Consider the following 25,003-nt stretch of genomic DNA (forward strand, 5'->3'; position numbering starts at 1 on the left):
ACAGCGGGTGGGAGTCACGGGGAGGAGGAGACCGAAAGCAGCCACAGCATCAGACAAGCCCAGGTGAGGTGACAAGTGTGAGCTCTGCCTCACCACCAGCGTTTGGGGGAACTGCTCAGAACGAGAAATGAGGGCTTCTTTTATCTGTACACTTTGCCCAGCCTGCTTACTTTTTGTGTGCTTTTCCTCCCAGTCAGACTTGCTTTTACTAAAGAATGGAGAAAGAACACCCAGAAATTCAGCAAAAGGGAGGGGAGAGATGGGAAGACAAAGAAAGCCACATTATTCCAGCTGCTAGCATTTCCCAATTCAGTTCCAGCACACCCAGCATTAAGGCAGCAATTCCTCTGCAGGTATTCATCCCCTTCCAAAGCACTTCAAAGGAGACTGACAGCCACGGTTTAGCAATGTGTGAATTCCTGCTCATGGTATGATGTAAAAAATAAACACCTACTGTCCAGTATGGGACTGTGGGAGTCACCCAGCACTGGCTTTAGCTGAAGTTCAAACTAGGTGCCCACATCCCCTCTCACACCAGCAGAGGTGGGCAGCCCTCTTGAGCAAGGACTTGCCCTGCACTGCAGACACTGCAGTTTGCATGGGAGAAAGGGCTGGAAGGACATTTATCTGGAAGGACATTTGTCTGGAAGGAATAGGGTCTGTATTTATCCCGAGGAATCTCCTCACCAGTGAATGGAGGACCATTATCAGCAGCTACAACATCTGGAAAGCATCATCAGGTCGAAGCACGCTGCATCCCATGGAGTGCACCTGAGCCCAAAACATGCTCCTCTTTTAAATTTTTCTTTTTTTTTTTTTTTTTTTATTATTATTTATCAGGATTTTGTATGTGAATAGTTACATCATTTCACCTCTACCATTATATCATGCCCTTGGTGGAGCTTTCATAAGGAAAGAGGAACAACTCTTTTTTCTTTATAGATCATCAAAGACAACACAGCCAGCTGAATGCTCAACACTGTCAAGGAGGGAAAACTACTGAAAACTAATGAATTCCTGGGAAGCTTTTAATTTCTAAATAAATCATTCCCATGTGTCTCAGCTTTCACAAGAACATGCTGGGTTTAATTACATCCACTTCTCTTCCAGTGAGGATTTGAAAGGTTTATCTTGTTAACTTTTGAACACCAATCTGAAGATAGGAAGATTAATATGCAATAGTGTTATTGACAGGTGTAACAAACCCACAATTTGTGGTTAGAAAACCCTTTTCAGTCCAAGAAAAGAGAATTGCATACCTTGGGTTGATGATGGCAACCTCTGCAGGGTAAAAGCTAATGGTGCACCTAAAAGGGTCTGGTGCAAGGCCCCAAAGAGAAGGAAAAATCAACAGTCCCCACTAAGAACCAAAGCAAAGCAGATTTTGTTAGAGACCTGCTGGTGAAGCTGCTGGTGAAGTGACGGAAAATGTGCTACTTCTCTTGCAAGGTTGCAAGAGCCTTAAAATTTCCCCCACCAACCCTAGTTTATGTAAAGAATACAAAGGGTTGTGAGGCTCCTGCGTCCCAAGGGTTATCTCCTCCCAGCTGATGCACCCACAGCTGAAGAAAACAGATCCCCAGTGAATAATGACTTGCCTCTTATGTGAGAGGAATGGAGTCATAACTCAGAGCTGACCATGGTGTGTTTATGCAGAGCCATGCTGAGGTCAGGATTTATTTCATATCATGGCAGAAGCAGTCTATTAGTCACCAGCACTTCATTCTTTGACAGCACAAAGTGATAATTCCCATAACTCACCAGCTTTGTTTTTTCAATGTCATTAATTAAACCCTGAAATTCCGCAGGATAAATGACAGCAAAGATTCCTTGATGAATATGGAAGAAGACAAATTGACTTTTTTCTTTATTACTGAGATAACTCCACAATATGTTGTAATATCCCATACCTGAGTCAACGTTGAATCTCTCCAGGAGCCTGAAGACCAGCTTACTGAGCATTCTGCGGTTAAATTTTTCAGGTTTGTACTTGGACAGGCCTTGATATGGTCTGTAACAACACCAGAGAGACACATCTGTGGCATCATCTAAAGGATGTTTCCCAAATAGCAGACATTTAACAGCAGAGGGATTGGGGTTTGCGGGATGTTGAGAAGGACGGGTTCCTGCCTTTCCCAAGATACGGTGAAAAGCCAACAGCACAACCACACAAATTTCAGTCAACCACTTGAAGCAAGTCCAGAGGCTCATTTTAAAGAAAGTGAGCAACTCCTTTTCATCTCTTTTTCAGAGCTGACAGCAACTATTGCAGTTACACTGTGACTCTGACTGTGCTGCTGGCTCTGAGTGACAGGAGTTATTTGAGTGAGAGGCAATTCAAAAGTGAAAACATACACCATGAGTTGATGAGCACAGGAAGGTTAACCACTTGCATCTCTTGTTTTTCTGCCACTTCATCACAGTGTTATCTTCCTGCCAAACCTGTACGACTGATACTGAAAATCACCCTTGTCTGCAGCAAAGCACAGGAGGCTGATTGCTCCAACCTCCTCAGGAAGCTTTGATACTGCTCTGCTGCTGGGGTGTCCTGCACAGGTTTCATCTTGGCAGGAATGGAGCATCTGTCACTAGCGAGGATTCCTCTGTCCTACAGCCTGGGCCATTGGAGAAGGCTCTGACATAGCCACCAGACTTTTCCCTTTTTCAGCCAAGAAGTCAATATATTGCACTCTCTTACAGTGGGACACGATCACAGACAGACAGCCAGGGGACAGACACACTGCTCTAACCACAGACAGCCAGGGGACAGACACACTCTGCTCTGGCATCACCTTGGCCCCAGCTGTTCAGAAAGACAAGTGTTTCTACCTTGTGATGTCTCTGATATCGAAGCTGGGCTCACACCATGTGTCCAGGGTCTGCAAGAGCTTCCTCTGGAGCTCGGGATATTCTGCCACGTATTCTTCCACCAAGTTAGTTTTATCCTGGAGCAGTAGTGGGGTACACATCTAGGAGAAGGAATCCTGTTAAAGCACGGTGCCCTGCCTTTGGTCCCCACGGAGCACGAGAGCGAGCCCCAGCCCTGCCCAAGCCACCAGTGCTGCCTACAGGAGTGCTGTGACATTCGTAACACAAGCATGAGCAAAACTTCAGTGCAGCAGAGTACTGATCTCTTCCTCAATGATGAGAACAGCCAGGAGTGGCTGCAGCCAGAAAAACCAGGTAGAAGTGTAGTGGGGGCTAATAAAACACTCTGTGCCTAACCTTGATGTAAAAGTACATCAACAACACAAAAGGGACTTCTTGGGAATGGAATAAAGCCTCAGGTGAAAGGCAGCAGGAATTGGAGGGCCCTGATGGATCTCCTGCTAACAAAAGGTGGATCTGATGACAGAGGAGCCTGCAGAGGAAATGACTCACCTTCTCTACATCTTGATCTGGCTGTAATTTCAGCTTAATACTCAGTATGGCTGCCTAGAAAACATGAAAAAAAATTGTGTATTTAGAAGAACACTACAGTGGATAAGTGGGCATTATTCCAAAGTGAAATAAAAATGTTGTTATACACATTTTTAATGTATTAATTATTTCTCTTATGTTGTCAAGCACAAATCCTGCAAATATTAGGCCACATTCATTCCACAAAAGTACAGGAATGCTCCTAGCAGAGCTGCATATCCTGAGTAGCAACAGCCCCTGGAGCAAAAATTAAAGATCAAGTTGTTGGGCAGAAAGCAAGCGAAGCACTTGGACAAAACCAGCTGGGATGGATATTTCCTATCAATGTCATGGTAAAAGCACCTGGCCCACCATACCTTTCTGAGTGACCCTTATCAGTCTCGCTCTACCTTTGAAGTTTTGTAAAACAACTGCATTTTGTGAAAGCAACTCAAGATTTTAAACACCCTGAAATCAAAAGGTTACAGTTTCTCTAATTCCTGAGTCACTCCACAGCCCTGAAAGCGCCAGGATCACCACAGGCAGTGAGATGGGAAGAATTGTATTTTTCCCTTTCATGGGATCTCCGAACCTGCAAGAACGTGCAAGACCTGCCACGTTCACAAACTGCCTCCAAATCAGGATCTTCTAGAACCCGCTGGGGTGAACTGCAGGAACTCAAGCTCAGAAGAGCTGGTTCAGCCACTGCTTGTCCCATCCCAGCTGGGGACCACAGGAATGGAAGAAGCTCTAACTGTGCACTGCTTGCGAGGCACAGGCACGGATTAGGATTTACAGGAGGTGAGAGTGTCTCATTTCTGTAGTGTGTGAGAACACTTGGATCCCAAATACAGAATAAGCACTTAATGGGTGGCTTTAATATAGTGCCTTGTGCCAGTAACTGGGGCAATCAGGGCAAGGAGCCTTAAAGCTCATCCCTGCTCACAGCAGCAGCAGTGGATTATGCTCCTTTCTGGGGAATTCGTGCCTGTATTTCACCCACTGCATCACAGACTGAGTGTGCAAAAGCAGAGAACCAAGGCATGCCATGGAAGTTCAGCTGCTCTATCCTACTGCCTCACTTAAAAGTGGGAAAAACAGTTTTTTCTGTTTGTTTTGTTTTGGATTTGGTTTTGGGGAAGTTTGGGCGGTTTATTTTTTCTTTAACATTGCTTCATTGGAAGTCCAGGCTTTATCTTCAAAAGAGAAATCAAGAGAAGAACTTTAAGTGACAAAAAGAGGAATCATCATTAATGCAGAGACTAAACAGAAATACACAGGAGCATTGCTTAGCCCAGCTAAACCTCAACCAAACATCTCCAACTCCAGACTTTGTAACTATTCCACAAGTCACAGGCAAAGAGCTGCTTCTTTCCTCTCACATTATCAGTTTAAGTTCAAAATGTTCTTAGGTTGAAGATTGCTATTTCTCTTGTGGATGTAAAAAAGGGGTTTGGGTCTCCAAAGCTTTGGCAGCTGGTTTTGCTTTCCTCCCAGCTCCTCAAGACTGCTGAATCAAAAGAAAAAAATCCTATTTGAAAAGGAAAAAAAAGCGCAAAAAAAAAAAAAAAAAAAAAAAAAAAAAAAAAAAAAAAAAAAAAAAAAAAAAAAAAAAATTTGCAACTCTCCAGGCCTTGTTTCATCATTTGATCTCATTAGTACCTCCTATTGTAGACTTAGTTTTAACTGCAACATCCAACAGCTCCCTAATGGCTTTTTAATGTTCAGATTAACCTAATTGCAGCACTGTTATCTACATGGCAGAGGTTTATCTCCAGCTCTACTAACTGTACAGGTGACTTAATCAGATGAACATGTGTGGTGTCAGGTTGGGTTTTCCTCTTTCTCTGGTTGGATATTCCACCCTGTCCCCAAGGGTGTAGAACAACAGATGTTCATTTGTCCAGAGTGTGGGGAGCCCTCCCTTCCCTGCCCAGGCTTGGCAGACACAGCTCCCCCACAGCAGGCCTGGAGGACAGAGGAGCTCCAATCACACAGAGATTCATGGAGTCCTCACAGCTGGAGAAGACCTCTAAGATCACCAAATCCAACCATCAACCCAGCACCACCACAACGTTCACTGCCAAACCATATCCCTGGGTGCCACATGCACACGTTGTTTTGAACATCTCCAGGGATGATGACTCCATTGCTCTGGGCAGCCTGGCCAATAAGCTGTTTTTAAACAGCAATTTAACATCCTCCAGCTGAAGCAGGTAACGGAGCAGGCAGAGCGATGGTGCTGCTGGCAGAGCCTCCTGGCAGCAGGGAACACTCTGGGAGCAGGGCAGCTGCCTGGTCCATGCCTGAAGGTACACATGGAAGGAGAAGCATGAGCTGGGCCCCAGAAACAGGCACCAGGCTGGATCAGGGTGCAGCTCCAGGGGCTGGGCTGAGCGGGAGGCCAGCACAGATAACATCAGCCTGTTTACAATGGGAATAGTAAGAGAAGAGATATGACTAACTGTAATAAAGATGAAAGTGCTTGGCAGCTTTGTCTGTGGTCTCAACTCCGAGCTATTTTAAGATTTTGTTTTGTTATTATCGTGTTTTGAATTGTTTCATTCCACAAACAAGTTTTGTGTAAAACGACCCTATTTTTAACAGTCTGTTTACAGCCGATAAGATCTCCAGCAAAGCAACACCTCATTCGGAGGCTCATGTTGACTCGGAAAACAAACACTTTAATGAGGCCGAGCAGGCTGTAACTGAACGGGTGAGAAACCCCCTCCCCACCCAGTGCCAGCCTTGCCCATCTGCAGTGCTGGGCTGCAAGGCGAGGCAGGGAAGCTGGAATCTGACAATCCCGTTCATCCAGCTGCAGATCCTCGGGCTGGATCAGCAGGGCTGCCCACATCCTGAACAGCAGGTACCCCACGGCTTCACCAGCTGGTCAGTAAGAGCCAAAACCCGAGGCAGGATGCAGAAACATGTGCAAGCTCTGGGGAATGCTGAGATATTGACACCTATCAGGGTCTACTCACTCCCTCAAACCCCAAGAGAGTATTATTGTCATGGCGGGTAGTACAAGGAGCCTTTGCACAAAAATATGTTTCATCTGCGGAGAGAGTCTAGCATAATCTAATAACAGCAATAATTATCATTATTGTAGCACATAACAGTGTTCAACACATACTAAACCCCCAGAGATGACAACAAACTGGCAGGAGGCTACTCCCTCTCTTGCCTTGAACCCCCAGGTGTGCCCGGGAGCAGGATGTGATGAATGCACTGCATGCACTGCTTAGTGCAGGAGAAAAGCTGATGGCCGTTGCCTGATGCAATTCCCCTCCAAGCTCCTGAGTCTCCTCATTCTTGGGGAGCTTTGGGCCATTGTTTGACTTAATGACAGTGAATGCAAAAATCCTATCTGGACATTTGGTAGTAGTTTTGTATCCCAAGGATAAATCTCTAAAATACAGCAGAGGGCTGGTTGAGTCTGGGGCAGAATTAAAAGCTGAGCAACATTACACTGAATTCCATCTAACCCAGGTGCACTGACCAAAGGATGAGGGAAGTTTCCCAAACCTGACATGTTCAGGCCCAGCCACGAGCACCAGAACACTCCTGCAGTCACACGAACGCAACCCACGAGCATGGGAAAGTGGGGAGTGCTCTGGAGCACAGACACCCTGCACCAATACCTGCTCCTCTCGGCTTGTTTTGAATGCAGTTGGCTGTCTCATCGAAAAATGACTATTCTTTCCACGTACAGTACGAGGTGCAGGAAGCCACACAAGATCTTATCTGCAAGGGCATGTGCACTTGGGTGGTGTCTGCACTGACAATTTCTGCAGTTTTCCCACGGTGGGGTTCACAGCAGAGGAATTGCCTTGCACAGGAGAACTGCTTGGAGTGCTGAGGCAGGACAGACACCAGTGGCTGCTGATGACTCCTGCTCTTGGCTCTGCTGCAAGCGAGCTGGGACAGCACAAACACAGAGATGGCTGTGCCTGGCTGAGTGCACTATTTCTGAACACACGGCGAGGGAATTTCTGAAAACCCAAAGAATAAACAACACTTTGAAAAGTTAAACAATAATAAAATAAACTTTGTAGAGGAGGAACCAATGTCAACTCCAAGAAAATCACAGTGATCAAAGCTTGGATAATGGCAGAAATAATTGAGTAAAAAGCACACCAGGTATTAATCATTGGGCACATCTGTTTTGTGTTTTGGAATCACTCATTTCAAACTTGAGGCTAATCCGCTTTGCTGAGCTCTCAGAGTGCATCACTGCAAGTGGATGACATCAGGTTCGATGGTTGATTGCTTCCTGCTCAAAGGGCACTTCATACACAGCTGGCTGTGGGAAGCTCTGCAGAGACCAGGGGAACATGACATTCCTCAGGTCCACACACAAGGGACAGGGAAGAGTGAGACCATCAACACGGAGCAGTGACAGGTTGTTCCCAGCCAAAGAATTTGAGGTAGAGGGAGAGAAGTACAAGTCCAGGTTGGAATATGCACAGGTGAGGGGAAGAAGGAACTGAAGCCCAACCTCTCTGATTTGTGTCAACTCAGCAGTTTTAGGTGGGGTTTAACTGCTCGGCTCATTCTCTGAGCATTGCCCACCTCACCAGACCCAGACTCTGCACAGCTGCATCTGCAGCACTTCCCCAGGGCTGTCCCAGAGCCCAGAAATTCTGGCAGTAGGAGCAGAAATCTGCCATCTCATTTATGACTCCCAGCAACGCTGAAGCTCCTTCCCCAGCACTCCCCAGGCACAGCCCAGGGCAGAGGTGGCTCTGGAGGCTGGGAAGGGCAGCAGTGGCCCATGGGCTGCCTCCCTCTGCTCCAGGGGCAAGCCACTACAGCAGCAGGGTATGTTCAGAGGAAAAAGGGGTGGATACTGAAACATCATCACCTTTATGGGAGAAACAACTGCTGTCCAATTTTCCTTGGGCTTCTTAGCCAATATGATTCTTAATTTAAAAGAAAAAAGGAAATACAAATGAACACACTTTAAAATATAGTAAGAGCTGAACATGCCTTTGTATAATTAAGGTGGTGAATGGAGATAAGAAACAATATCAGAGACATTTTCCCTGGCCTGAGAACAGCTCAGAAAGAGCCAGAGTAAGGAAATAAAAAAATCTGATTATCCATTAATGTGCTCAATAGATGCTAACACTGATCTCTACTGACAGATCTGCAGAGATACACTGCGTGTAGTCCGGCACCAGGGATGAAGTAGGGCTACAAATACCAACACCCCTGACTTTGTTCACAAAATCCCTGCACTGAAACTGAAGGTCATGATGGGCATTTTACACTTCTGAGTATTTGTGCTCCTTTAAGTTTAACTCTGGTCAATCACCCTTTGTATTATGTATTGCTGACCAAAACCTGCAATTCTCTGTCTACACAACTTTTTCTCTGGGTATTCCAACATATTTTATGTCAAATTTTAACTGAACTCTACCAGATAACCCACATTATCTTAATTGAAAGAGCAAACATGAACCAAATTTAACATACAAGCCTTCATTATTTCTAGAAATTGATGGATAAAACATTAGATGAAAAAATATACTCTGCTTTTGAAAACAGAGAAATCTGAACAGATAGCAACTAAAATCCTGTTAAAAATAAAATGCTACTGGCTTCATCCAGTATTCTTTTTTAAGAACCAGAGTGATGAAGGGGAGAGAAACTGCGAATCACTGACACAGAGGCTGGAGTGGGAGGTCTCTCAGGCCCAGGAATATTTCTGCTTGTCAGAGGCTAAAAAGATTATTTATTGTTTCCTTCCTAAACCCAGCTCCAGTGCCACCTGTTCAGAATTTACTATAAAGCTGTTAAACAAGACGAGAACTTTGATGCTGACTGTGAAAACAAGTTTCACTGTATCTGACCCGAGCAGCACTCACTGCTGATCCAGAAGCAAAGGAATTTGATTTTTTTCTTTAAGCACAGCTATCTTTTTACCTTTATAAGCTGTTTAAAAAATGTAAATAAAATAACTCAGTGGACAATAGAGGGCATTCATCCCCCAGAAAGACAGCCGCCACCCTTAGACATGAAATATCGCAGCACATTAAGTCATGAGACCCCGCTAATCAAAGCTGACAGGGCCCTGAATGTGATTTCTGCTGAGACTTAGCGATATCATGGGGCACTGAAGCATGCACAGCCTGCCAGACTGCCCCTGTTCATGTGACAATGGCTTTTATTCCCCAAAGGGGCCTGCGAGTGACAAGAGTCCCCTTTGTCTCCGGGCTCCCGCATTCGCAGTGCAAGAGAGGTTCATTCAAGCAGCCCCAGACACTCTTTGAAAGGCTGAAGTGTAACATAAGATGACCATGAAACACTAGCTTGCCTTCTGCCTACCCCTCATTCTTCTCCAGCACAGCCTGGCCTATTCAGGGCCTCTCGCAGCCCCGCTCGCGCTGCATTACCCCCGGTCTGCTGAATCCCAGCATTGTCCTGCCGGCACCCAGCGCTCTTCCACGCCACAACGGGGTGTCCTTCCACACCAACCCAGTGTCCTTCCACACCAACCCAGTGTCCTTCCACACCAACCCAGTGTCCTTCCACACCAACCCAGTGTCCTTCCACACCAACCCAGTGTCCTTCCACACCAACCCAGTGTCCTTCCACACCAACCCAGTGTCCTTCCACACCAACCCAGTGTCCTTCCACACCAACCCAGTGTCCTTCCACACCAACCCAGTGTCCTTCCACACCAACCCAGTGTCCTTCCACACCAACCCAGTGTCCTTCCACACCAACCCAGTGTCCTTCCACACCAACCCAGTGTCCTTCCACACCAACCCAGTGTCCTTCCACACCAACCCAGTGTCCTTCCACACCAACCCAGTGTCCTTCCACACCAACCCAGTGTCCTTCCACACCAACCCAGTGTCCTTCCACACCAACCCAGTGTCCTTCCACACCAACCCAGTGTCCTTCCACACCAACCCAGTGTCCTTCCACACCAACCCAGTGTCCTTCCACACCAACCCAGTGTCCTTCCACACCAACCCAGTGTCCTTCCACACCAACCCAGTGTCCTTCCACACCAACCCAGTGTCCTTCCACACCAACCCAGTGTCCTTCCACACCAACCCAGTGTCCTTCCACACCAACCCAGTGTCCTTCCACACCAACCCAGTGTCCTTCCACACCAACCCAGTGTCCTTCCACACCAACCCAGTGTCCTTCCACACCAACCCAGTGTCCTTCCACACCAACCCAGTGTCCTTCCACACCAACCCAGTGTCCTTCCACACCAACCCAGTGTCCTTCCACACCAACCCAGTGTCCTTCCACACCAACCCAGTGTCCTTCCACACCAGAACGGGGTGTCCTTCCCATGCCAGATCAGTGAGGGAGATCAGATCAAAACATCCAGCACCCTTCCCACATCAAAACACAAAGTCTCCTTCCCACACCAAATCAATCCAGAGTCCTTGCACCACTTCCACTGACACTCAAGTGCCCTTCCCACACCAGAAACACTCACCACCCTTCCCACACACACCAAATCCACCAGCACCCTCCCCTCACCAAATACTCCCAGTGCTCCTCTCACACCAAATCCACTGCCACCCACTGCTATTCCCACACAGCACTCACCCAGGGCATTGCCATGGCACATCCTCCCACACCCAGGACTCTTCCCACATGGTGTTCCCCTGTTCCCCAGCCCTCTTCCCCACACCGTGGCCCCTGGCTCCCATCGCCCTTCCCAGGCCGCATCCACCTGGCAGCGCAGCCGGGCTCTGGCACCTCTGGCACAGCCCAGGTCGAGGGTGGCATGGAGCCACGGCTGAATAAGGAGGGGCTCTGGGAAGGGGACAAGGCTGCTGTGCTTCACTGGAAGTCCCTGAGCAGGAGTGCTGAACCCTCCCACCTCCCCATGCCATGGGGGCCACAGTGAGCAGAGCTGGGAGCCCCTTGCCCTGCTCAGAGCTCTCACTGCTGCTCCAGCAGCTGCACACTCCCGTCACAAAAGAAACACTGGACAGCCTGGACACCTCAAAACCCTGTTCCACACCCCTGCTTCTTCCCAGCTCCCAGTGTGTGCCTGTTTCCTGCATCCCGGGAGCACAGTGCCATCCGCTGGCGCCGCTGCCCTGCCGGTGCCGCTCCCCTGCCGGCGCCTCCTCAGCACAGCCCGTGCTGCTAAACCAGAACCAGAACCAGAACCTGGCCCTGGTCCCTCTCCTGTGCCCCGTGCTAGCACTGCCCCAAGCCCCGGGCTCAGCCTCCGACCAGCTCCTCCAAATCCAGGCGTAAGGGAGGGCCAGAGGTGCTCCAGCAACAAACAGCTGCCACGGCCATCCCCAGGGAGCTCTGGGATCTCGTTTCCCAAAGGGAACGTTCTCCAAAACCTCCACGAGGAAAAGGAGCCTTAACTCTCAGGGCAGAGGACATTCATGGGACAGACAAAGGGAATAACCTGCTCTAGAATAAATCACAGAATCTCAGACTGGTTTGGACTGAACGGGACATGAAAGCCTGAGCAGTTCCACCCCTGCCCTGGGCAGGGACACCCCCACTACCCCGGGGTGCTCCCAGCCCTGTCCAGCCTGGCCTTGGAGACTTCCAGGGATCCAGAGGAAGCCACAGCTTCTCTGGGCACCCTGTGCCAGGCCTCACCACCCTCACAGGGAGGGATTTCTTCCTGATGTCCCACCTAAATTTGTCCTCTTTTAACTTAAAATAGTTGCCCTTATCCTATCACTATCTGTCATCTCCCTCTTTTTTATAAGCCCTTTTAAGTACTGAACTGTAAAATGCCTGGTGGTTTATTGCAAATACAGCGAGAAAATAAATAATGACAGTCAGGATTTGTATGGATTTCTGTCCTTTCAGGTGAGAGACTGAAGAGACAACAATCCTACATGTGAGTCTGCTTCACTGCCCCAGCTGAGAGATGGGGAAGAGAAGGACAGATGGACACCCACAGCCACTGTAATGCTCAGAGCCCCAGCTCCAGGTTGTTTGGAGTTAGCCTGACTTAGGTATGTTCAGTCCCCAAGGGCACTAGAAGACTTCCTGTTATTTTTGAAGAGAATTCTATTCATCCTTCTGGCAACAAAAGAAAGCTAGAAGAAAGCTATGGCTGAGAGTAAGGAGCTGTTGAGGTTTCCTATTCTTCACACTGGGAATGAGCAGTAAATGATCTCTGCTATGAAAGAAAAAATAGAACAATTCCACCAACAAAATCTAGAGCTTTCCAAAGCTGGATCTAGAAAGAACTATATGTCTAATGAAAACAACAAATATCTTTGGAGCCATGAACCTAAAAATCCCACTTGAATATAATCTAATAAGATACTTCTTCATGTTGTAATTGTCAAATATTCACATTCAAAAACTTTTTGAGCACAAGACTAAGTGTCAAGCAACTACCTGGGAACTTCAAACCAAATACAAAATATCTTTGTTTTATTATTGAAAGAAATCAAAAAGAATGGGATTCCTGGGAATTCAGCTGTACTGAAGAACAGTATTTTAAGAATGTTATTTGAGTTTTACTTTTGCTAAACAAGGTCAAATAGTGGTATACCATCCAAATGAACCATGTTTCTGGGAGAAAAACAAACCCTTTTGGCCTCTAAAAAAGAAAGACCACAGGATAGTTGGGAGGGACCTTCAAGACCATTCAGTTCCACCTCCTGCCACGGGCAGGCACACCTCCCTCTACCCCAGGTTGCTCCAAGCCCTGACCAAGCTGGCCTGGAACCATTCCAGGGATGGGGAAACCATGCTGGAGATGCTGCAGTGCTGCAAAACTGGGTAAAGCACACCAGATCCTGGGTCTGGTGAACTCCTGCCTGTGTCAACCACCCAGACACAGACACAGGAGGTGTTACACATTTGGAATATGAGCCTCAGTGGTAAAGAGGCTTCAAAACCCCTCCAACTGAGACCTGAGGCTGGGGCAATCACATGGGACCAGTGAGGTTTTCCAAGCCCTCTGGTTGCGGGTGGGGTGAAGACAGCACAGCAGGTCTATGACCAAGGACTAAAATCCCTTCTTTTCTTGCTAAGGACAAGGAAAACAAAAAAGAATACAACCATTCCTTAAATTCTCCAAATTAAAGCCTATTAACCTATTACTTTCAAAGGTCAGCAAAGGAGTGGAGGAGGATTCCCTGGCATTCTGTCTTCAGTCAGCAGAAAAGCCGAGGGTGAGCCCAGGCTGCTTCTGTACACGGGAAGAGCACGCTAAGCTGCAGCATTCACAGCGTGCAGCTGCTGGGGTGAAATGGAATTCACATTGAAATGCATCCAAAAAAAAGAAGGACACAGACATTTACAGAGAGCTGGCAAGGTAAATTTATTTGAAAGACATGACCCACCTCTTTGTAATTGCCCTGGAGATAAAGATGACTGACATGTTCAAGCAAATAGTTCCGGTCTGCTGTGTGGAGCTGGTAAATGCTAATCAGGGGGTCAAGCAGATTAGCTGGGCACTGGGAGAGCATTCCGAGCACACGGGCCTGCAGCTTCTTCAGCTTGGTGCCAGACTTCAAAAAACAACCAAAAAACAATCAAACACAGGTTTGGTAAAGATGGCTGTGATTCAAGGGTGGTTGAAAATACAGCTTGTTTAAACAGAGTAGGCGAATTCCTCTGGAAGGGATTCTCTGATTTCCCCACGAAGTCTGCAGGCAGAAATCACAACAACATGATACACATTTTTTCCACAGCACCCACTTTAAGAACATGAAATGTTTGTGGGGTAATTCTGGAGAAGGGATAGCGCCTTGTGCAAAAGTAAAATCTGAAACTGGAAAAATGCCCTCTGTGCTAACAGAGCTCTTCAGAAATTCTCCCCTCTAGCTCCCAGCAGAAAATCTTTGAATCCAGTGACTCCCCTCTAGGGAGATCTCACCTATCAGGCATAAGAATTCCATTTTCATTCCCAGGCTTGCTGCTGGGTGCATGAAGGGTAGGGAAAGCAAAAGCACCATCAAAAGATGCACAGACACAGGTATTTAAATCCTTGTGCTCTCACATGATCATTCACTCATGATACAGGAATTTCAGTGCCAGTTGCACTTTGCCAATCATGTAATGGCAGAGCTTAACATGTAACCGAGCCATTTGGAAAAATGGGAAAGGAAGCAACACAAATATAAAGGTATCCTGCAGTTCAGAGCCAAAAGAGCACAGAAAAGAGACAATCTCAGTAGGTCAGAATATCTGAAGGCAGAAGGAATGGTAAACATTAGGACATATAATCTGATGACCCAACTTTACAGAACTAATCATTCAGCTGCTGAAAAGGCAGGCTGTTCCCATTTTCTGCATTCCCACCATATGGCAGGAATTAAGCAATCCTACAGTAACTGACTTCTATTTGCAGAGCTGGAAGAACACACAGAGCAGATTTCTACAACTGGGTTTCTCCTGACAGCAGGGATGTGGGTTCCAGTGGGAGAGCCTCCAGCCTGGAAAGGCTGCAAGAGCAATGCTGGATCAAAGTGGTTTGATCTGGAGAGATGAAATCCCAACTCTGGAAGGGAAACAGCTCTGGCAGCACAGCTCCCAATACGATTTCATTTTCAGGTCAGCATGCCACAGATAACATCTCACTGTGTTTCACACCTTGTCACACACTGTATAAGGCTACAGAGAAGATACTGGACTTTGGAAAAAAGTGAAACTAGAGATACCTGAGGAACGTTACAATCAATTGCTCTCTCATCTCTCCCAGCTCTCTTGCTTTCTCTTTTTCTAACCTGTGGGACAGCAGGATGTGCTTTTATCCAAAGCTGCAGCTCCGTGGTGATGCAATACCCCAGGGAATGCCCTTTCCCCTTCCAATCACTGCTGCTCTCCAGCATGGCCAGGAGTCCTGCCAAAGGGTCCTCCAGTCTGGCAAAGCCCCGCCTGATTTCTTCCTTGAGCTGCCGAGATACAAAACCACATTGTCATGTACAAAAAGATTAGTGAATCCTCCCTTCCCCCAGCTGAACACAAAGCTTTATTTTTTTAAAATTTAATCTATTCAGAGAGGTAACTGTTGCTATTCAGCCACCATCCGCGCCTCCAGTGACTTTTCATGTCATTACAGATTCCTTCATGGCTCACTGCACCTCAAACCCAATGGGAAAAGCAGCAATTGTCCACACTAATTATCCCATAAAGACAGAGAAGTTGTTCTGTGGGGCAGACAAAGGGGCTTGGGATTTGGGGGAGGGGGAGAAGTGAGCTGGAGAGAGGGGTGTTATTGGGAAAATGGCAATATTGAAGGTAGAGAAGTGGGCTCAAAAATCTCCTGATCTTCTAAGATACCTGCAAGGTGTAGTACAAGAACCCCTCCTCATGGCTGCACCACAAACCTGCACATTTGACCTTATGCCCACTTCAGCCACACCAGTGCCCATAATTGGAATATCTGTGAGTCTCAAATTAGTTTGGATTTTACACTCAGATCGAAATGAATGAAATATCTGAGCTCAAATTCTGTCAGATTGTCATCCTCCAGATCTGTACTCCTTCCCCCAAAAGCTCCCTGAGCACCTCCTGCCCCTGCACATCTCCTTGAGCCTAAAGGCCCCACAAAGGGGCTCACAACATGGGAAAGCTCCACGCTATAAATCTTAGGAATGCCAGGGTGATGTGTTCAGAAATGTGAAGGAATTGGACCCTCACTTTGTGAATGTTAATAGGCTACTTACTCCCCATCTGGCAGAAGTGATAAATTAGCAGTACTGAGCAGTATCTCTATAATGTTTACATTAGAAGTAGTTTCCAGGGAGCTGGGAGGGTTGGCAGGGTGAGGAGGTGGCATCCTCAGCACCCACACAGGACCTCTCACTGCATGGTACATCATCAGTGTGGAGCAGGGCGAGAGCAGAGACAGAGACAAGAAATCACTGAGAGCAGCTGCTCTCTTTCTTTTCTGGCTAAAAAGCCAAATCCAAAAGATGCTCATTCCTGCTGCAGCCAGCACTTGTAATTTACTGGATTCATGGCCCCATTCGGAACTTCCAGTGGAAACAATATAAAATTTGAAGAGCAACATGGAAAACAAAATAAAATCTACAGAAAATTTGCCAATGAATTTTTTCTTTTTTTATTCATCGACAGTTTTTACTGGAAGACAGTTGTTTTCCAGAGTGACTTTCATGTCTGGAAAAACCACAGAACCTATGGTTTATGACAGAAACTGTTTCTTTCTCAGCAGGCTATAAAGGCAGTATGAAAAAGCTGATGACTAACGGAGATGGGACTTTAGATAAGAGATTTCTCCCTCTAAGTAATTTTCCCTGTGGCAAGAGTTTGCAATGTTAAACACAGGGCTCCAGCTTTTCTGGGAGATGCAGCAGAAGGCAAAGATGAGCTCTGATCCAACCACAAACATCCAATACAACAGCCAAAGGAAAACAAACCAACTCGCCAACTCCACTGCACTGTTTGGAAATGGCTTTTCCCCCCCAAAAGCCCCACTTCAGCACATTTGGAGCTTCCACCACCCTGCTCAGCTCCTCCTTGGGCTGGAATCTGAGCCTGGGCTCTGGCAGGATGGGCTCCAGCAAACACCAGGTCCTGCTGGCGCAGGCAGAGCAGCTCCCAGCACTGACCCCATCGCCAGCAGCATGAACTGTGCTCGTCTGCTCTGGGTCTGCCCTTCGCACAGTGAGTCTATGATGAGCTGGGAAAAAGCCTCCTTTCAAACCTCCCAGCAAGCCTTCAGCTAGGGCATCTATAGTCTGAGGGGGAAAGGCAGAGAACAAAAAGGGCACAAGACACCTAAATCAGAGAGGAAAGAGTGCTGTGCTGCCTGGCTCGTCCCTCTGCCAGAGAGGGATTCCTCTCAAACTTTTTTTGTAATTGCCATTTCCATTTCAATTGATTCCCATGGCAGGGAATGCTCCTTGGGGGGATTTCTACAGCCTGACAGATCATGGGAATAGGAAAATGTTGCTGATGTTCAAACTACACAGTCCTTTATTCAGCTTTGATCCCCTCTTTCTAGTCCCACAGCTCCGGGCAGTCTGCTGATGCTTCCTGGTTATTCCCAAACTGTCATTCCTGTGTAGGAAATGACCATTTCTTGTACCCATGTTCCAGAACTGGGGTCAGCCCTGGCAGACACATTCCTGCCCATGGTCACTGATTTGAGGCCAAGGGGCTGATTTACCCCAGCTATGGACAATACTGACCTGCAGGCACACACAGCAAGAGGCAGAGAAGCTCCTGCCACTTACCTGGCATGGGGGCAGGCTGAGCTGGACTTAATTCAACTTATCTCAGTTATTGGGGCTGGACATTTAGGGGGCAGCAGCAGCACAACCCACCTGAGCTGCACACAGAGGACAGAGCAGCCCAGCCCCTCAAAACAGAGTCTGCACTTTCTGTGGGTGCACAGCCCTGGGTATGGCTCAGCCCATCCTGGTGTCATCCTGGTGACAGTGTGACAAGCATGAGTCAGAACCCACTGGGACATTCCTGCTGTGGCCCCCCACAGCAGCTGGGCTCACCACAGCCCTCCCCATTGCTCCAGAAAGGTTTTCCTTGGGCACCCTCCAAGCTGAGAAACACCCTCCTCCTCAGCACACAGCCTGGAGGGGGAACACACCTGCAAACCCCACTGGGGTCCTGCAAAGCCCAGGGGACACTGGGGTGGCCAACAGAAGATAGACATGGAGCTGTAGGAATTAATCTAAAGGAGGCCACTAAGTTGGTCTGAGGGCTGGAGTCCTCTGCTCTGGAGCCAGGCTGGGAGAGCTGGGGGTGCTCACCTGGAGAGGAGAAGCTCCAGGGAGAGCTCAGAGCCCCTTGCAGGGCCTGAAGGGGCTCCAGGAGAGCTGGAGAGGGACTGGGGACAAGGGATGGAGGGACAGGACACAGGGAATGGCTTCCACTGCCAGAGGGCAGGGATGGATGGGATCTTGGGAATTAGGAATTGTTCCCTGGGAGGGTGGGCAGGCCCTGGCACAGGGTGCCCAGAGCAGCTGTGGCTGCCCCTGGATCCCTGGCAGTGCCCAAGGCCAGGCTGGATGGGGCTGGGAGCAGCCTGGGACAGTGGGAGGTGTCCCTGCCATGGCACAGGGTCGGACTGGATGAGCCTTAAATTCCTTCCCAACCTAAACCAGTCTGTGATTCCACAGTTCCTGGGGATCCTCCAGCCTTTCCACCCCCAGCAGAATCACAGCAGTGCTCTCTGCCAAAGGACGTGTCCATGGGAGGCTTTTTCTTTTCCAGAGTATTTTTCTTCCCAATCCACATACACATCCCAGGGTACCCAGTGCAGAGATTTTGATGATTTCTCTTTCCTGCTGTTGTTTTGTGGGATTAACTGCCCTCCACACCTAAAGGACAATATTTTTTTTTCTCCAACTCTAACAAAACTTGATGGAAAGCTGAAGGTTTCAGAGTTGCTGAGCTCAAGTCTCTGCCAGTGAGTGACCATTTGGAAAGGCACCTCTCACATTGGGTTTCCAGTTGTTTATTCCAGCTGGCAACCACAGACTAAAAGTAATGGAAAGTCTAAGAGCAGCAGCCCAGGACAGTGAGTAAGCACTGCAGACACCCAGGATGGAGCACGTCCACCAGGTCCTCAGCCACACTGGTCACTCCACACAGGAGATGCTCCACGTGGTTATGTGGGAACTGCAGGGCTCTGGTCCTTCTAGAAAAGGAACCATTTCACTTCTGAACCTGCCTCAGCAGCACAGAGTAAAACATGGAAAACTCACCCCTGCATCTGCTGGTTTCGTTAGTTTTCAAGCTTCCAAACTCAGATGCAATATATTTTACTGCCTATGAAAAATCTCAGTGTAGAGCCCATAGGTTGCTGTATAAAAATAACAGCACTAATTTTAGACAGCAGTGTATTGCATTCACCACTCTAAAAGGCAAATCCAAACCAAATCAGAAAAAAAAAAAAACAAAAAACTTCAAATATGAAAGCTTTGATATATCCACTTGGCAAAAAGCACTTTTCTACCAAATTCAACTCCCATTTTTTTCAGCTACTAGCAATATTCTTCCCCCTCCCCCCAAGATTCTCCATTTAATGGACAAAAGAAGTGTTTTAAACAAAACAAAAACAACTTTGATTTTCTTTCTTTCTGTAACTCAGCCCTGGAAACTCCAGCTCTTTTCTAGGAGCCCCTGAGCTGCTCCCGATCACACAAAGCTACCTTTTCTTTCCACTGGTAGCTGCAATGCAGAGGCTCTTGCCCTGAGTGCTGGAATGGAAGCAGCCGTGCAGGCTCGGACATGCTCTGCATCCAGAGAAACGCTGCGTGCAGGGCTCAGCCTTACCTTCCCCAGCTCCTGCTTTGTCCAGAGAAGCTGAAGGGTTTTCAGCAGTACGAGTGGGTCCTGGCCTGGAGGAGGGGGAAGAGAGAAAAGGAGAGAGAAAATCAAAACAAAACAGATTTATTGGCTCTGTAGAGTCAGCCCAGACACACTGGGGCATTGTTTCACCCCAGAGAAATCTGCTACTCCATGCTGGAAACCACCAAGCTCCAACTGCCAGTCAGGATTAGTGTGTAAAACCCTTCACTCTGAAATCCTAACAAAATCCCAGCCGGCAGCCAGGCAGGCTTTAACTCAGCAGCCCTGGCCGTGCTGAGCAGCTCCAGCCCTGCTGCCCACGCCACCCTCCGCAGGGCAGAGCGCAGGGTCCTGGACGGGCAGCGCAGCTGGCAGGGGTGAGCAGCACAGGACATTTTCATGCACGGCTCTGCAGTGGAAGCTCTTGGCCAGCTGGGATGGAGGAGGGTGACCCTGTGTGTGTTCAGGGCACTGCCCTGCCAGGCTGGACACCAGTGGGGCTGCAGTGGGATTCAGGCCAGAGGGTGCCTGAGGAAGAGGGAAGATGAAAGGCTGCTGTGATAAGTGGCAAGGCTAAACAAAGAGGGATCAAATATTTCAAAAAAAGGTTATTTGGAATTTTCCTCTTTTCGTCTAGCTATTGCAGAACTTGCATTCAGTTGTTCTTTTGTGTGTTATCATCCCTCATACAGTCACACCATTATTCATCACAGCAATATTCATCACACCAGTACTTCTAAAGCAATTGTTAGGAATATTTCATTCTAAAAGCACTAACATATTTGATATCTGATTCTACTTAATTCACAATCATTTACTTACAAAAACAAAGACACAAAATATTCTGAATGAAAATAATCTGCAGCATCAAGAGTTAAAATGTGAAGAATGAATTTAAAAATCTGAATGAACTCTCTAAACCAATCCTCCTAACGCACCTCCTCTTATGTTTTCATACAGCCAAAAGAAAAATGTTAAACTGAAAAGAAAACTTCCTTTTAATCACCTTCTGTGTTTTACAATTCCTAAAGAGCTTATTTCCAAATGCTAGATTTCATGCTCAGTATCTCATCGCACTTCATATTTCAGGTCACAAAAAACTCCTTCAGCTGTGAAAGGCTCTACCTCATCCAGCTGAACTCTGAGGCACTGCATTTATAAAATACTTGAAGTAGCAAGCTGATTACTGGTTGAGCCAAGAGCATGATAATATTCCCATTATCCACTAACCTCTGGGAAACACCAGCCAAATTAAAAATGCCACATTTACAATTCACAAGATAATATTTTCTCTCATCTCTGGTTGTTCTGAAATGCTGAACTCTCCAAACACTGGCTGTTCTCAGCTACCGCTCCTCCTTTGGAAAAAGAAAAGGCTCTTTTTACACCAAAACAGAAGAAAAGCCAGATCTCTTCTCCCCAGTAAATTAGCAAATTACAGTCAAATTCAGTCCATGTGTGTGTGCATATCTGCACACTCTCCTCTTGGCCTGACTCCCAAAGAAATTTATACACACAGACGGGAAAAAAAAGAGAATGCAACGCAGTGTGTAACCAAATACACTGTAAATCTGAGCTGTAATTAATGCAGGGAACAGGCTGGAATGATACAGGAAATGAGAGCAGTTAGGAGAGCAGTGTTTCACTTCACATACAACCAATAATTCAACTTGTTAAAAGCTAAACCTCAGTCAACAAACCCAGCCCTTTTCTTACTGACTGTTTCCTACCTTACCACCCTGCCACTGAAACCCGAGCTGATACAGCAGGAGGAAAACATCTCTGCAGTCAGTTCTAACCAAGCCACCAGTGCCAGCGTGGCACTGAGCAGTCACAGGAACACAGGGACACCTTCCCTGCCCCAGAGCTGGGCTCTGGACACACCCAGAGCCGGTTATTTCCACAGAGCACCCCTGGAGCACAGCATCCACTCCTCAGCACAGGAGGGACACGGACCTGGTGGAGACATTGCAGAGGAGAAGGCTCCAGGGAGACCTCAGAGCCCCTTGCAGTGTCCTAAGGGACTCCAGCAGAGCTGGAGAGGAACATGGGACAAGGGCCTGGAGGCACAGGACAAGGGGGAATGGCTTCACAATGACAGAGGGCAGGGACTGAACAAGGAGAGAAACTGAAAAATCTGCCGATGTCTGCACAGGGCTGTTCCCTTCCTCACCTGGTGAGGCTTCTGGGAATCCAAGGACGAGGCACAGTCAGGGGCTGAACATAACAAAAGAACCCACAAGCAGTTGCTCCCAGAGCCAGACATAAACAGGAGATCAAAGCCACCTCGTGTCCTGGGCTCATCCCACCAGAGGGAGGACACTGCAGCTCCTGCAGGACCTGGAGCTATTGCATCCAGTTGCTCTCCAGATGAGACAGAAGATGGAAATGTGAAGGTCTCCTGAAAGAAATGAACAATTCATCTGCTCTGTCTCCTGCAGGATCTCTTTGGAGGACTGTCCTCCTCACAGTTCTCCTGGCACCCCTAGAGAGTGAAAAATGAGTGTCTTTGACATGGATAATTAATGAATAACTACTGCTATACTTGGGCAGGACAGCAGACAGGCACCTGCCCATCCACATCCGAGAAGGAAGAAGAGAATCAGCAATAAACTAATACTAGGACATCCAAGGAAAAACACGGAGTTTCACAAGCCTTCCAGAAAAACCTGGAGATCTTGTGGCTGCTCCACACAGCAGGGAGTGAGGGAGAAGTACAAGGTAAGGAGGGATAAAGCAAAGTGACTGAAAACCAGATGGGCAGAACTGAACCACAAGGACATCTGGGCTCAGCTCTGGACAAGAACAAGGCAAATATGGGGCCAAAAAATGGGGCCATCATTCCCTCCAAGGACACCCAGAAGCTCCACTGCTAAAGAGAACTTCAGTCCTGCAGAGTCTCCTATGTCCTGGAGAGATATCCAGCTATTAGCAAGGGGCATTCTGTGAGCAAAATAAAAACAAGAAAAATAGCAAAACCAGAAAAAAAACAATAAAAAAAATCCCCAGTGTGGAAAGTCAGAGAAACCAGGTCTCCCTGCTCCAGCTTTGAGCAGCTGAGGAGGGTCAGGAGATGTGTCCCAGGCAGCTGAGCCCTTCCAGTTCCTAGACTGAGCTCAAGAGAAAGTGCTCAGTCTGACACTGACCCTTCACAGCTCCCAAAAAAGGGGGTTGCAGACCTTAAAACAGCTGGAAAAGCCTCACCAAATCAAGGTTAAAGCACTTTGGTGGAGATCTCAAAAAGACACATCTGCACTAACTCCAACAAGACACAAAAGACCTCAAGTTTTGGCACTGACATTTTCTCCCAATAGCATGTTCCTGTTTTAAACATTTTACATTAATATATTTCCTTTGAATGTTTTTCATTCTGAACATTAATGAGTTCTGCCCTGAACCTGGTACCAAAATTGCAGGAGATGGTAAATCAAATGTCTTCCAGTTCTCAAGATCTGTGGTTACATTTCAAAACCATATAAACCACAAGGCTTATATTTTTGAGTTAGAAAAGTGCCTTTGAGGAAAACCATAAACTACTTTCTGTTCATTCTCTCCATTTCCTTTGTGCATCTGTCACTCAAACCCTGCTGTGATCACAACAAAAGCGCTGCCCGGGGGCTGGTGAGGTAAGCACTGGATTTGCTGGTGAGGTTTGTAGTGGTGTCCTTGCAAAATTCTGCTGCATTATTCACCAGTGCAGCTGAAACCCAGTGACAAGAGAACCCCCCGTTCTGACTGAGCCTCCTCTTACCTGAGGAAAGGGTGACATCCAACCCCAGAGGAGGAATTTCCCAAGGAAAAAACCCCCTGACACTTTTTCTTTGTGCCCAAAGCCATTAAATGCCTTGTAGCCCAAAACCTGGACAAATTACAGTCAGCAGAAGAAAAGATACTCAATGACAAAAAAAGCAGTCTCAAAGAAGGTAGAAAAAGTGAATGAAATGCAAGGTCACAGCCCCCATACTGTCACAGCTGAAAGTCATGGACAGGAAAAGTCAAGAACAAAATATTAATTATGAATCACAAATTTATGGAATCACAGAACCTCTCCCAGCAGTTCCACGCCACACAAACACACCCTCTCTGCTCCCTCCTGTCACTTCCCACTTACACCAGTTACAAATCACAGCAGAAGGAGGGAATAAATTGCCAACTAATCCCAGCACGCTGCAGAAGTTGAAGCCTGAAAGCAAATCTGATCACTCTGATCACCCTCACGGAGGAGCTCCTCACTGTTCTCAGTGAGAAAGTAAAGTTTGGTTTTCACAAGAGCAGGACCCACACAGAGCAGCTGCAGGGGACAAACCTGACACCTCAAACCACGGTGTGGGTGGACAGGAAACACCGGCCGAGTGTCTCCCAGAGCTGTGCTCCAGCAGTGCCTCAAGTGTCCCAGGGGCTGGGGGCTCCTCCAGGCCAGTGGGAAAAGTCTTGCCTGAGGTCCCCAGTCCAATCAGTTCAGATTAATGGGACCTTTAAAATAAGAATGGGTTTCTCCACTGCACTGGAGATCCTGGACCCAGAAGACCCCAGGGATGAGAAGCTTGGTGCCCCAGCTGAGGTGTGAACCTGTCCTGGCCCCCAGGAGCTGGGACACACAGAAAGCCTCAAAGATCACAGAATCATGGAATCACAGAATGTCCTGAGCTGGAAGGGACCATCAGGATCACCCAGCCCAGCCCCTGTCCCTGCCCAGACCCCCACCAAGCCCACCCTGGGCATCCCTGGCAGCGCTGTCCAAAGGCTCCTGGAGCTCTGGCAGCCTCGGGGCCGTGCCCATTCCCTGGGGAGCCTGGGCAGTGCCAGCACCCTCTGGGGGAAGAACCTTGCCCTGATCTCCAGCCTGAGCTGCCCTGGCCCAGCCCCAGCCGTGCCCTGGCTCCTGTCCCTGAGATTGGTGCTGTCCCTCTGCTGCCCTACAATGGTTATGTTTTCTTTCGGCAGCCAGCTTGTCCCCCTGTCCTTCAAGTTAATGAAATTTTAATAAATGTTTAATGGAATACCCAGCCCACCCAGTAGACAATCAGTGAATTTTTACTATTACTTATTGTTTTGTATGCCTTCTGCCCCAGTAAATCGCTGGAATCTGTTCTCAGTGAAAACTTCTGCTTATCTTGACATGTCTTTGAGATGTATTTCTGAAAGGAAAACTGAAGTTCAAGGTATTTCCACGTCCTCCTTAGGCCAGGTGGCTCATTTGGACTTTAAAACTCCAATACCTCAATAAAGACAATGCACAAGCTGGGGGTTTGAGTGAGCAGAGCCATTCACCCTCTCCTGTTCCAGCAGCAGGAGGGGCACACCCACTCTGGGTCATTTAAATTGCATTTGTGGACAAATAAATTGTGCG

General features: G+C 47.6%; 1 protein-coding gene across 11 annotated transcripts in view; it reads right to left on the reverse strand.

Moving 5' to 3' along the window:
• The window catches only part of EXD3 (exonuclease 3'-5' domain containing 3), a 248,383-nt gene that overhangs the window by 155,571 nt on the left and 67,809 nt on the right, over window positions 1-25,003 (reverse strand). For 9 of the 11 annotated variants that reach the window (XR_005955746.1, XR_005955745.1, XM_041474913.1 and 6 more), the window contains 6 exons: window positions 19,639-19,703; window positions 15,102-15,269; window positions 13,716-13,883; window positions 3,382-3,435; window positions 2,830-2,969; window positions 1,911-2,011 (listed from right to left, as the gene is read on the reverse strand). Coding sequence is in view for 9 of the 11 variants with exons in the window: in XM_041474913.1 (XP_041330847.1) it covers window positions 1,911-2,011; window positions 2,830-2,969; window positions 3,382-3,435; window positions 13,716-13,883; window positions 15,102-15,269; window positions 19,639-19,703 (696 nt within the window). In the remaining 2 variants the exon portion in view is untranslated. Of the gene's footprint in view, window positions 1-1,910; window positions 2,012-2,829; window positions 2,970-3,381; window positions 3,436-13,715; window positions 13,898-15,101; window positions 15,270-19,638; window positions 19,704-21,826; window positions 22,055-25,003 lie in introns of those variants that run through there. The other 2 variants (XM_041474916.1, XM_041474918.1) reach the window with 2 other exon arrangements.

The sequence above is a fragment of the Pyrgilauda ruficollis genome, unplaced genomic scaffold, assembly GCF_017590135.1.
Source record: "Pyrgilauda ruficollis isolate IOZ18807 unplaced genomic scaffold, ASM1759013v1 scaffold34, whole genome shotgun sequence".
Lineage (NCBI taxonomy): Eukaryota > Metazoa > Chordata > Aves > Passeriformes > Passeridae > Pyrgilauda > Pyrgilauda ruficollis.